At 48.2% G+C, this 14,096-nt stretch overlaps 1 protein-coding gene across 2 annotated transcripts in view; it reads left to right on the forward strand.

Annotated features, from left to right (window-relative positions):
* ANP32B (acidic nuclear phosphoprotein 32 family member B) overlaps nt 1-14,096 on the forward strand; it is a 36,135-nt gene that overhangs the window by 14,937 nt on the left and 7,102 nt on the right. The window contains exons 3-6 of one of the 2 annotated variants that reach the window (XM_089488783.1): nt 9,495-9,617; nt 10,788-10,974; nt 13,199-13,311; nt 13,659-13,719. In XM_089488783.1, coding sequence (XP_089344909.1) covers nt 9,495-9,617; nt 10,788-10,974; nt 13,199-13,311; nt 13,659-13,719 — 484 coding nt within the window. Of the gene's footprint in view, nt 1-9,494; nt 9,618-10,787; nt 10,975-13,195; nt 13,312-13,658; nt 13,720-14,096 lie in introns of both variants that reach the window. The other variant, XM_089488782.1, reaches the window with a different exon arrangement.

Raw genomic sequence — 14,096 nt, forward strand, 5'->3', positions numbered from 1 at the left:
CCATATTTGTGGCTTTGATATTTGCAGATTTGATTATTCACGGATTTCATTAATATGTTCTCTCTAAAACTGTCTAGGTCCTCCAGTGCAACTCTGTGGTCAACTTTAACTAAAAGTTGCACTGAAAGACCATTTGTAGCTACTCCAGTGCCATTCTATGGTCAGTGTATGTTGGACATTGACCACAGAGTTGCACTGGAGGACCTAGAGATTCCTAGAGAGGTGTCCTTCAGGTAAAAACAGTGTTTTTGTTATTTGCGGTTTTTCCATATTCACGGGGGTCTTGTTCCCCTAACCCTAGCAAATATGGAGGGACAACTGTGTTTTCAATTAGCCATGGTTATGATTTATATTTTTATCAAAGAGAACTCTACACTGAGTTGGAAGGGAATAAAAAGTAAATGTTTATTTTACTGGATTAGCTTTGATAATTCAAATTTATTTGAGATTTCCAGTCTGTTTATGGTTCATCAGATGAATGGTTCAGGAGGCCATCAGTAAATTGATGATGATGGTGGTGGTGGTGGTGGTGGTGGTGGTGGTATACTCCTATTTAGTGAAGAGGCTGCTCTAAGAAACAGCAGAGCAAGAGAACTATATCTCTGTTAAGTGGAATTTGAGAGGTGTGTCTAGTGATGCTATGTATTCTGTTGAATAGGATACAAGGACCTTACAGGACTGATTAGCTTAATTAACTAAGGTTCAGAACACACTGCAGAAATAATCCAGTTTGAGACCGCTTTAACTCCCCTGGCTCAGTGCTAGGGAATTCTGGGAATTGTAGTTTTGTGAGGCATGTAGCCTTCTCTGTCAGTGCCACAGTAAACTACAATTAAAGTGGTCTCAGACTGGATTATTTCTTCAGTGTGTTTTGGACCTAAGATTGTAAAATCCTGACATCCATTTTAGCTACAAGAATCAGCACCTTCATCAACTGTGCTGAGACAGGATTCATGCAGAGCGGTCAGAAGAATGCTAAATATCACTTATCATGCCAGAGGGTTAAAAATTCCCACAACATTAGTTTCTTTCCCTTGATATCTGAAAAGGATTCATTTACATGGGATGGATTTATTTGAGGAATAGTCTCAAAAATATGCAAAGATCTAAGTAATAGTTTATATAAATTTTGCATGCTGAAGTAAAGACAATATTGGAATCTGATTGAGATACCACCTTCACAAAAACGGAACAGAGCACACATGGCAGTCTCTTCCCTGTAAATCGGTCTCAACAACAGTGAAAGAAAGACGACACATCGATGGCACCACCCACCCATCAAACTATCCTATATAAATATTAATCTGTCTCCACTATCCCGGGAGAGATGCTTTGAAAGGGGTTCACTTCTGCTTATGTTGCTGTATTGCTTCACAGTGAAATTATTTTGGATGGGAGTGTTAAATTTTATTTCAGAAATGTGCAATGAGATAAATTCCCCTAGAAGCAAATTAATAAAAATTATATTCATAAACTGCTTGTCAGTATTTTCCTTGCAGCAGTAAGGCTCAAAACAGCTCGCACAAGAGACATTTAAAGAACCCTAAATAATCAAAAATGGCTCAAAAACATGTGGAAAATAGCACTTGATGAAAAATTAACATCTAGGTTACAGCAAATGAGAGACACAGTGGCAACTTCAAAGAAATATGGTATCCCTTTATTTCTTCTTCGTGGTCTCTGCGAATCATACAAATGGGTTTCACTGCGCCTGCGCAGTGCTGCTCGGAACCTTCTGGAATCACTGGGCAGAGTTAACTCTGCAACATATTGAAACTTTTTGGCGGTAACTCCGCCCACCCGTTATAAGGCCCCTGCCTTCCCGCTCTTTTCCCCAGTTCCTTTTTTCCGCCGCGCTAGCTGCTTCAGGGAACTTTCGCTTGCTTCGCTTGCTGGAATCACTTTCGTTTTTTGACCTCGGACTGTATCTTGACCATTCTTTGTCTCCCGCCCCTGGTAACTTCGGACCTTCGGACTGCTGACCTCGTTTCGGATCTCCCTTCGGCTTGACGTTTTTGAAGATGCCTGCGCCTTTCAAAAAGTGCGACATCTGCAAGGGCAAGGTGCCCGTCCAAGACCCGCACTCCTCCTGCCTGTTGTGCCTTGGACCCAGCCATGATCCCAAGGCTTGCACGCTCTGCGGATCCCTCTCTACCCAGGCCCGTAAGAACCGTGAGTCCCGGCTCACGTCGGCGATCGCCCTGGGGAAAGTGCAGGAGGGAGGTTCACGGTCCTCTTCTGTCCCGCCGCGGGCGCCCCCCGCTTCATCGTCCCGGGCAAGTGTCTCCAGCGTGGGATCGGGGAGAGTAGCCGTCCCCAGTGTGGTGTGCGTCCCGGCCGGGACCCCTTCCACCACCTCCGATGTGGCCCGTGGCTCCAAACCGCCCAGCGCCACCGACAAGCCCTCCAAACGCCCCCAGAAGTCATCGGGTGTTGAGGGTACCGAACGGGCCTCCAAGCCGAAGAAGGTATCGGGGGGCTCCCGTTCGAAGGAGGCTACCGAGCCTAAGGTCCATCTGGCCTCGCCTTCCTCCTCTAAGGCGTCCAAGACATCGCGCCATGCGGCACCGAAGGACGGGACCGAGCCGGTGCAAGGAAAGAGGTCACCGAGGCCTTCGTCGTCGACAGCGGCCGCTGTCATCCTGGACCTCCCGGACAACCCGTTCTTCCCATCCGAGGAGCCTCCCAAGCATGGGAAGAAGAGGCGCCACGAAGAGGCTGGACGCGACCCTGCCCCTAAGAAGGCGAAGTCCTCTAAGGATCGGACCGCTACCGACCTACCGGGACCGAAGGAGAAGAAGCGCTCCCCCTCCAAACAGGCTCGCGCATCCGCTCCATCTGCTCCCCGTGACCAAGAACCGACACTGGACCAAGGGGCCCCGGTACCGGTCACGCCTCTGCCTCCTCCGACCATGGATTTCATCCACGGTACGGATGATACCGCGCCTCCTCGCTCCCCGGAGCACCGGTCGCCCTCTCGCTCGGTAGCTGAAGATGAGGACGGCTTGCTCCACGAACAAGACGTTCCGGACCTCTTCTACGACATGCAGTCGCGCCGCTACTACATGTCGGTCCCGGAGGACAAAGCCTTGAGGGAGTTCACCAAACTGAACCCCCCTCCCGCGGACCGGCCTCATCCTTCCACGTCGGTTCCGACCGTGTCTGTCTACGACAGGTCGTCGACTCCACCCCGTAGACGTGAGAGGTCGCTGTCTCCACCCCGTCGGCGCTCCCGTTCTTCGGTCGACTTTGCTCCAACCCGCCCGAGATCCCAGGTCAAGGTGACGGATCCCCTCTCTTCCGACCTGGACTCCGAAGATGAGCCGCTGCTACCCTCGGAGGCACCCTCGGACGAGGATGTCCTCTCAGGCTCTGCCTCCCCCCAGAGGATGCACAACCCGGAGCCATCTTCGCCGTCGGACGATGTCAGGTCCTTCACGGAGCACGTGATCAGGATGGCGAGGGCCCTCGACATCGAGCTCGCGTCTGCAGTGGATGACGCCGAGGACCCGGTTGAGCGTCGAGTGCATGGCCGAGTCCCCACTCCGCCGTGCCTACCTCTCCTTCCCTCTCTTCAGACCATCGTGAAGAGGTCCTGGGACTCCCCGGCCGCCCTTTCGGCACCCTCCCGCAAGGTTGAGTCACTTTACAGAGTCGCCCCGGCGAGTTGTCCCTGGTTGGCCGAGCACCCCCGGCCCAACTCTGCCATCGTTGAGGGAGCCCAACACAGCTTCGTCCCGAAGCAGGCCACTTCCCCTGTCGACCGCGAGGCCAAAAAGGTGGACGGACTCGCCAAGAAGGCGTACTCGGCTTCGGCGCTTGGGGTCAAGGCCGCCAACTACACCGCGTGCATGGGGGCCTATATCCAGACCCTCATGGAGCGGATCTCCCCCCTCGTTCCAGATGTCCCAGACGACGTCCAGAGGCAGCTGGTGGAGATCAGGGACGAGGCGCACTCCATTGGAAGCTGGCTAATCACCACTTCCAGAAACCTGGTGGACTGCTCTGGGAGGGCCATGTCAGCTTCCATGGCTCTTCGGCGCCACGCTTGGCTGAGGGCCTCCGACCTCAACCCGACCGTCAGGGCTGCCATCGAGGACATGCCGATCGACGGGACCGGCCTCTTCCACGCCGAGACCGACGACCGCCTAAACCGCAAGTTTAGGATGAAGGCGGCGGCGAAGAAGCACGGCATGTCCTCCGCACCGGCTTCTCCCTTCCGGAAGCGCCAACGCCCGTGGCAGCCACAAGGTCAGTCGCAGGGGACCTTCTCCCGGGACCGACAGCCCCAACAGCAGGGCTCTCAGAGGCAGCGCTTCCCCTCGCAGTCTTCCTCCTCCTCTGGCCGTCGTAACTTCCCGCCTCGGTACCGCAAGTCCCGCCGGCAGGACACCGACCAGGGGAAGAAGAGAGCCTGAAGGGACTCAGCGCGCTTCGTCTCCCCTTCACCCCTCTTCTTTTTGGACATCTTGAGGCCCTATCTTAACACCTGGGCCTCTATAACATCGGACTCGTGGGTTCTCGACATCGTCCGTAGGGGTTATGCCCTCGAGTTCCAAGAGCTCCCTCCAACTGGAGCCTTCATGTCCACTCCCCCCTCGGACACCCTTCTCGACGAAGTGCGCACCTTGCTTGCAAAGGGGGCAATCTCCTCCTTACCGCCCGACCAGTGTTCTCGGGCCTTTTTCTCCAGGTACTTCACGGTACCGAAAGCGGATGGGGGCATCAGGCCCATCCTGGACTTGAGACAATTGAACTTGTTCCTTGACTACCGTCGCTTTCGAATGGTAACCTTGGCTTCCATTCTACCTCTGCTCCACCAGGGCTTGTGGTTCGCGACCGTCGACTTGAAGGATGCCTACTTCCACATCGGCATCCGACAGTCCCACCGGAGATTCCTCGCCTTCGCTGTCGGGCCCGACTCGTACCACTACAACGTGCTCCCTTTCGGCCTGGCCACGGCTCCACGGGTCTTCACGAAGTGCATGGCGCCGGTGGTGGCATACCTTCATCAGAAGGGCTTCATGGTCTTTCCCTACCTGGACGACTGGCTGTTTGCAGCCGAATCCCAAGACGAGCTGCGGGAGGCAGTCTCCTTCGCCTTGCGCCTCCTGGACTCCCTCGGGCTGGTCGTCAACAAGGAAAAGTCCCACTTTACGCCGACCAGGCAGGTCAAATTCATCGGTGCCGTCCTCGACTCCGAAAACTGCCTAGCTCTCCTTCCCCCGGATCGGTTTCAGGCCCTGACAACATCCCTCAGGCCGTGCATCTCCCACAGAAGGGTGAGAGCCAGAGATGTCCAAGTCGCTCTGGGCCACATGGCGTCGACGACATTCGTCACCCCCTGGGCAAGACTTCGTCTTCGACCCCTTCAAGCCTGGTTCCTCTCCGTTTTCTCCCCGTTGGAGGACCCGCCTTCGAAGTGGCTCACGGTACCGAGACCGGTGGTTGCTTCCCTCAGATGGTGGCTAGACAGTTCCAACGTCTGCACCGGGATGTCCTTTCATCAGCCTCAGGCTCAGTTGACCCTAACAACCGATGCATCCCTGGAGGGATGGGGCGCCCACCTGCTCGACCTGGTCGTCAAGGACAGGTGGTCCACACAGGACAAGCGCCTCCACATCAACGCCTTGGAAATGCTTGCTGTGGAAAAGGCTTTGAGAGCGTTCGAGTTTGCGGTCTCGGGAAGGGTGGTCCTCCTCAGGACGGACAACACCACCGTGATGTACTACATCAACAAGCAAGGTGGTACCAGATCCAGGACCTTACTCGATCTCACACTCCGCATCTGGGATTGGTGCATCCAGAGACGCGTCCTCCTCCAAGCGATTCACCTTCCCGGAGAGGACAACGAGCTGGCAGACCGCCTCAGCAGATCTTCTTCGGTGTGCCACGAGTGGAGGCTCCATCCCGAGACGGTCAGCGACCTCTTCGATCGGTGGGGAACCCCCCGGATCGACCTCTTCGCGACCAGCTGGAACAGCCACTGTCCCCAGTTCTGCTCCAGGAAACGAATGGACGGATCCCTCGGAGACGCATTCGCCTTCCTTTGGACGGGAGAGCTCCTCTACGCTTTCCCTCCGTTCCCTCTCATCATCAGGGTGGTGTCCAAGATGGCTACGGACCGCTCGCACGCGATCCTCATCACCCCGTGGTGGCCGAGACAGCCGTGGTTCGCATCCCTTCTCCACCTCTCCAGGAGATGCTTCCTCCGTCTCGACCCTCGCCCGGACCTGCTTTCGATCCAGGACGGCCGGATTCTCCACCCCGACATCGAGAGCCTGCCGCTGGTGGCTTGGAGGATTCGGCGCTGACTACCTTGCCGGAATCTGTAAGGGCGGTGATCCTGGCTGCGAGGAAACCCTCCACCCAGCGCTCCTATGCCCTGAAATGGAGGAGATTTTGCCTCTTCCTGGACCAGAAGGGCTTGTCTCCTGCACAGGTGTCCACTCCAGTGGTGCTGGAGTTCCTGATGGCACTTTTGGATGGAGGGCTGTCTCTCACATCCATCAAATGCTACCTGTCTGCCATCTGTGCCAAGTACCAGTTCGGGGGGAGGGCTTCTTTCTTCAAAGACCCCTTGGTGAAGGGGTTCCTGAAGGGTTGTGCAAACCTTTACCCTCCTGTGTCGGTACCAACGCCGGCTTGGAGTTTGGAGTCGGTATTGTCCGCCCTCCAATCCAAGCCCTTTGAACCGATGGCCACAGCGGACTTGAGACTATTGACTTGGAAAACCGCTTTCCTTGTGGCCATCACCTCTGCCCGCCGTGCGGGCGAACTCTGTGCCTTACGTAGGGACCAGCCATTCCTGAGGTTCCACAAGGACAAGGTGGTCCTCCGGACGGACATTACCTTCCTGCCTAAGGTAGTGTCTGCTTTTCACATGTGCCAGGACATTGTGTTGCCCACTCTAGCATCCAATCCTACATCGGATGAGGAGCGACGCCTGCACTCCCTTGATGTCAGGAGGGCACTAGCCTTCTACCTGGACAGAACTGCTGCCTTCAGTAGGTCCGAGAGACTCTTCCAGTGCTACTCGGTACCGAAGAAAGGATTGCCTGTGTCTGCGCAGAGGTTGTCCAAATGGGTGGCTGGTACCATCCGCCTCTGCTATGAACTGATGGGCAAGCCTCTCCCTGGCAGGGTTCGGTCTCACTCCACAAGGGCAATGTCAGCGTCCTCCGCATTCCTTTCGGGGATTCCTTTGGAGGATGTCTGTAAGGCTGCTGTCTGGTCCCAACCACTGACTTTTATCAAGCACTATAGGTTGGACACCAGGGCCATCCGAGACGCAGCTTTCGGGAGGGCTGTGTTGGTTTCAGGATTACACTGATTGCACTATTGATGCTTATGCTTCAGCATTTATGTATACAATGCCACTGTTTTACAGTCTGTTGAATGTTATTTGCACATTTCATTGGGACTGGTCTTGCACGACCGTGTGTCCTCTTCTCAAGTTTAGCAATGTTGCTGCTATGCATTGATTTGGACATGAACAAAGGCTGACTCTTTTGGGGTTTAAGGTGTTTATTGATACAATAAATATACCTTTGGTTTACCATAGCTTTGGTCTCAGGACACTCCCTCCGCCGCTACCTTAGCTTGTCAGTCTAAACCCATTTGTATGATTCGCAGAGACCACGAAGAAGAAGGACAGGTTGCTTACCTGTAACAGTATTTCTTCGAGTGGTCATCTGCGAATACATACAAATCCCACCCGTCCGTCCCCTCAGTGTCCTGCTCTCATTGGCTCTCTTCCTTCGCCTGCTTGGCGGAAAAATTGCGGAACTGGGGAAAAGAGCGGGAAGGCAGGGGCCTTATAACGGGTGGGCGGAGTTACCGCCAAAAAGTTTCAATATGTTGCAGAGTTAACTCTGCCCAGTGATTCCAGAAGGTTCCGAGCAGCACTGCGCAGGCGCAGTGAAACCCATTTGTATGTATTCGCAGATGACCACTCGAAGAAATACTGTTACAGGTAAGCAACCTGTCCTTATCCTTGCACACAATAAACAGTATTCAGATAGACTATACAAAGAAACCAAGAACTTCTCTATCTTCTCCCTTTCAAGGATGTTATGATGTGCGTTTATGTAAGCATTTAATGCTAGAAAGAATATGATCTCTGCTATCCATAAATACCGTATATGCGCGACTATAAGTCGATCTCATGTATAAGTCGAGGGCAGGTTTTTGGGGCCACAATTATAGATTTTGATACAACCCGTGGATAAGTCGAGTGTGAAACCTAGGGGCATGTAACAAAGGATCTAGAAAACGAAGCAAAAGGAAAATGATGCCAAAAAGTTACAAAATTCCAGCAGGTATAACAGTTTGTAAAGGCTGGATAGATGAGCAAGTAGAGGGAGGTCATTGCTTCCAGGACAGATTACGCTCTTGTCTTTCACCAGTTCCTTTATTTATAAAAGTACAGAATTTACATTGATGCGTGGATAAGTTGACCCGGGTTTTTTGGGTCAATATTTTGACTAAAATCTCTAGACTTATACATGGGTATATACAGTAACTCCTATCTGTAGTACAGTATTCTACAATATTAGATCACTCTGTGAATCCATTGTACGAGTTACCTATACTGGTACTTTTTCTTGTATATTCATTAAATTAAGTTTCATTATTTTTATTATTTGTTTGAATTTTAACTATATATATATATATTTTCTTTTTCAAAAGATATAAGGACTTGTGTGTGTGTGTGTCTTCAAGTCACTTGTCAGTTTATGCTGACTCCATGAATTTCATAATTTCTTTAGGCAAGGAATTCTCAGAGGTGGTTTTGCCAGTACTTTCCTCTGAACTATAGCTTACTGCACCTGGTGTTTGTTGTTGGTCTCCCTTCCAAGTACTAACCAGGGCTGACCCTGCTTAGCTTCCAAGATCAGACAGGAACTGGTGCCCATTTAGGCAGCAAGGATCTGTTTACTATATACTTAAACACAACTTTACACATGCCTGTTCAGGAGTAATTTTCATTCAGATTTACTCCAAAGGAAATGTGTCTAGGATTGCTATTTCAGCATTCAGTTTCCTTGGGAACTGTATATAGTTCTGTAAAGGGCTGTCTTTAGCAGATAATCTTTTAAAATTATGCTTTCTGTAGTTCTTTGGAAGAAACCATAACAGTTACGCAGGTAGAATATGGAATTAAATTTGTAGTACAGGTTGAGTCTCCCTTATCCAAAATGGCTATCAGAAATGTTTTGTATTTTGAAATATTGGCATATGTTAAATGTAAGGCAACATAGTGTAATCAGCAAGTAATCTGACATCAACACATATAAAAGTGGTTACAAAGTTTAAGCATTTCTGTGTTAGTAAGTTTATAAAATGTTTTCTTTTATTTTCGCTAGATATAAGTATTTAATCCTGATGTGTACTTGTTTACAAATATTCTTTCTATCCCAATGTTAGGAATGTTTCAATTTTAGCCACTCTTTTACTTTTAATTTTTTTCCGTTTTATTTTCCCTGTTGCAGCTTGAACTCAGTGACAACAGAATTTCTGGAGGTCTTGATGTATTAGCAGAAAAACTTCCTAACCTCACACATTTAAATCTCAGTGGAAATAAGCTGAAGGATATTGGTACTTTGGAGCCATTGGTATGTCAGTAGTTTATTCAGCTAAGACTTCTGCTTTGCTGTTGTGTACTTTAAAGTCAGCAAGTAAAGTTAAAGTATTAAAGATTTTACAGTCTCAAAACAGCAAAGGTTTTCTCAGAGAAAAGGTCATTTTATCAGAAGGTTCTAGCATGATGCTCCATAGTTAGTAACTCTTAATTCAGTTAAATGAATCCATTTGACTTTTAACCCATTTAGCACAACAAGTTAAGATAGGAATAGCAACTGAGAAACAAATAGGATAATTTTATAGAAGAAAATTAGTGATACCCTTTTCATTTAAGGATATCCTAATACCACTTAGTAGTACGACGTTAGGTTTGAGATCAAGAAGTTGTCTTATTCTCTCCATGGCAAAATAAATAAATAAGGAGGAGGAAGAGGAGGAAATATTGATAGAAGTGGTAAGGCTTTCTTAGGGGTGTAATGCTTAAAGTTCAAGAGGCAGTTAGTCTTGTATTTTGAATGCAAGGAAGAACACTTTTTTCCTTTCTTTGTGAGTAGGGCTAAGACTGTTGGGGTTATTCATAAAGTTTTTAACAGCAGTTTATTTGATAATTTTGTAGAAGGTAAGTGCAGAAAGATGTGATACTGCAAAGTAACAGAATACTGATCTGTTTATTTCACTAATAAAATTATGACCCTTTAATGGCAGAATTTAATATGATACTTAATTATGGTATACATATAGGGCTTTAGAGTGCTTCACATATATAGTCAGTAAAGATTACAGTAAAATTGTAGGTAACTACTATCTTCTACAGTTGAAGTCCTGAAACTAAAAGAATAAAGCCATCTCCAGTTGAGCCAAATCCTGAAGTAGGGATTCTCAACTGATTACAAGTAATGAGGGTATAACATGTATGGGGAAAGTGTGGCCCTCCAGCTATTTTTGACTGAAACTCCCATTATCCTTGATTGGCCATGCTGGCTTCGGCTGATAGAAGTTCAAATTCCACAACATTTAGAGAGCCATTGGTTCCCTATCCCTGGCATGTAAGAAGAAGAATAGGAATTAAGCTGAAAGAGGCCCGGGGTGGGCAGTTTGAGTTTGAGGTAGATTCGTGAAATAAAAGTTGTTCGGCTCTGATGGTTAAATCAGCACTTCTGTCCTGTGTGCATAATATTCAGTTATGCTTGTTTCTAATTTAGAAAAAATTGGACTCTCTGAAGAGCCTTGACTTGTTCAACTGTGAGGTAACAAACCTAAATGACTACCGAGAGAGCGTCTTCAAGCTTCTTCCACAACTTACCTACCTGGATGGATATGATCAGGAAGATAAAGAAGCTTCTGACTCAGATGCTGAAGTAGATGGTGTTGATGAAGAAGATGAGGAAGGTGAGGCTACAGAGTGTTTATGGTGAGCTGGAGCTGGTGCCTGGCTATGACCAGCCTAGAAATTGCATGTGGCTCAGTTTGATCTAGAATTTAACTGAAGATGTGTGTTAAAGAACTGAGTCAAGATGGCCTACTTTATATTCTCATTCATCCGAAATGTTCTTTGTACCATAACTGAAAGAACTGGTAAAACAGCTGCTAAGAAGAGTCATTCTTAAGTCACACAGTAAAGAAATACAAATAGTGTGTGTCCTGTTCTTGACTGTACAGTTGAACTTTAAAAATGGACAAATTGTTTCATTCTAGAAATGTAACTATAACACCCACTAGTAAATCAAAGGTCTACTACAGGGTTGGAAATTCAGATACTGTTGCATCTCAACTCTTAACCCTAGACAGCCTAACCACTGGTGACAAATGGTAGGAGGTGCACTCCAACAACATCTGGAGGACCACATGGCTTCAATCTCTGATATATTACTACTCCAGTCAAACCTCATTTGCAGTGATTAGGGATGAGGACTGGACAAAAGTTGAAAAAACTGCAAATATCTCTAGGCCTCCCCAAACTTTAACTTTTTATATCTGATGCTAGCCACCACGTCTGCCTTCGGAATGAATGAGCACAAGTGTTTCTGAGACCCTGCTGCAGCATCTCGGGGTTGGTGGGTTCCCACTGTCTCTGGGAAGCATGGCTATTGCCCCTTTTGCATTTGGAAGCAGCAGGGAGAAGGGAAAGGCATTTTTCCTTACTACTTACAAAGCCAGAAGCCAGTGACTGGCACCCCCTCCCCCCATGGACTTCTGACTGGCCTTTAGAATGGGCAAGGAGAAGAAGAGGGGGAAGGCATGATCCTGGCAGGGTGGGAGGCCAGCAACCATCTACTTCTGCTTTTGGAAGAAGCAAGTAGAAATGCATTTCCCTTTTCCTCAATCATTACAAAGGAAGGTGTGGCAGCTGTTATGGAATCAGCAGGAAGGGGGGTAAATAAAATTTGGTGGCTGCCTTTGGGTAGGCAGTGATTGATGGAAAAGCTTGTATGCACTTAGCTTGCAAGTTGTGCACCCCTCATTTAGATTGACAATTGCATACTATTTCAGATTTAATGTACAGTAAGAATGGCAGAGTAAGTAGTGGCAGGTTACAAACCGCCACTTACGACGTGCTCCATGCGTGCTAGGGTTAGGAAGGGGCATGTTAGGGTTAGGAAGAGTCAACCCTTCCTAACCAGCCCCAACACATGCAGAGCGCGTCGTAAATGGCGGCGCCCATCCACATGGGCGCTGCCATTTTGATGTCTTTGGCGCATAGCGTCCAGACATGTCGCGGTGGAAGTGACGCCACGAGGGCGCGCTTCGCCCCTTGCGGCGCCACTTCTGTGTTTTGAAAAGGAGCGCCATTTCGGCGCTCCTTTTTTGCTGCGCCGGGAAGCCTCGTGGCCTGGCCGCTGGGGCTTCCCTCCGCAGCGAATGGCGGTGGCGGGAGAACGGCCGCTTGAGGGCGGTCTGTAACCCGCCATAGTCAGCTTTGTATAGAAATCTATCTGGAAGCCAAGATGCTGAATCTGACGCTGTCATACTTTGGTCACTTCATGACAAGGCAGGACTCATTTGAAAAGACAATAATGCTAGGAAAGGCTCATGCCAAATGGCTGGACTCAATCAGGGAAGTCATGGGCAGGACCTAAGCAGAACAGTAGAGGATAGGCGGGCTTGGAGATGTCTCATCCACAGGGTCACCATGAGTTGTGGCTGACTTGAAGGCAGTTAACAAAGCATAACTAGTAATTGTGTGGAGATTACATGCCCAGATCAGGCAGTTGGCATCCTCCACACAATCACTTTTAGTGCTGGCCTTCACACTTGGGAATTTTGCCATGGAGACTTTAGTTGTATGGGCCATCATTTTCTGTTGAATTAGTTGAGGTTGGTCCTGGTGGCTCTCACTGGTATCCCCATCCCCTACCCCATGTGTCAAGCCCTCTCTAATGAGAAATTAGGTTTAGATCTCCTGATTTCATTGGTTATGTCTCTGCAAAGAGTTTGGGAAATTGAAGATGTACCACCAAGTGATGTCCTCCAATCTATACTGTGTGTGTGTGTGTGTGTGTGTGTGTGTGTGTGTGTGTGTGTATCACATGGATCCTTTGTATTCATGTTTTGGGAATGGCTAGCACAACTGGATTTCAAGGAAAGATGTGTGAACGTGGTCTCTTTTCAGAAGGTGAGGAAGAGGATGAAGAAGAGGAAGATGGTGAGGAGGAAGAGTTTGATGAGGAGGATGAGGATGAAGAAGGAGAAGGAGAAGAAGATGAGGAAGATGAAATCAGTGGAGAGGTTAGTTAAAAGTATCTCCAGCCTTTTACTCAGCCTCTGCTGAAATCATTAGGTTTTTATCAGCCAACTAGCATAAAGAGTAACTGGACCTGTAATCCTTGATGTTGAAATTCCTGAAGTTGATGAATATTGACTGAACTGTACTATTACTTTATGTTGTCACAGTGAGCAGTCTGTCCATCTTCAAGACAGCTGAAATAATGACACTTGTAGTTTTGGATTGCCAAATTTATGTTCTTCGAATTTCATTAACCCAACATAAATTGAGTAACTGCTCAGGAATGATTTTGCCAGTGGATGAAAAAGTCCTACTCCTTCACTGGCAACTGTGCTTTTCATTTTTTCAGGAGGAGGAATTTGGACGTGATGGGGAGGAGGAAGATGAAGAAGATGAAGAAGAGGATGAAGGTGTGTTAAATTCTTTTCATAGCAACTCTTTTAATTCTAGAAAGCCTAAAATTCCTAAGGATAAGGGAAACAATTGTTCTTGCAGACATTTTAGGAATTGTCTGCGAGGGCTTTTAACGGTGAGCTGTTTACAGTGCGTTGTTCTACAGACTTTTATCTTTTGTTTGTTAATGAGTCTCTTTTAAAGGGTTTTGTATTGTTTAGTTATAGTTTAGTAACTTTATATGTATCTGTGTCTCTTTTTGTAAGTGTTTTAAATGTATTTGTTTTAACTTTTGTGAGCTGTCTTGAGTCCATAGTATTGGGGAAAGTGCAAGATATAATTGATGATGGTGATAATAGTGCTGGTAGGAAGGTTTGAAAGGTGATTGTAAATG

This window comes from Sceloporus occidentalis, unplaced genomic scaffold (genome assembly GCF_023333645.1).
Source record: "Sceloporus occidentalis isolate IW3139 unplaced genomic scaffold, rSceOcc1.0.p SCAF_1, whole genome shotgun sequence".
Classification (NCBI taxonomy): domain Eukaryota; kingdom Metazoa; phylum Chordata; class Lepidosauria; order Squamata; family Phrynosomatidae; genus Sceloporus; species Sceloporus occidentalis.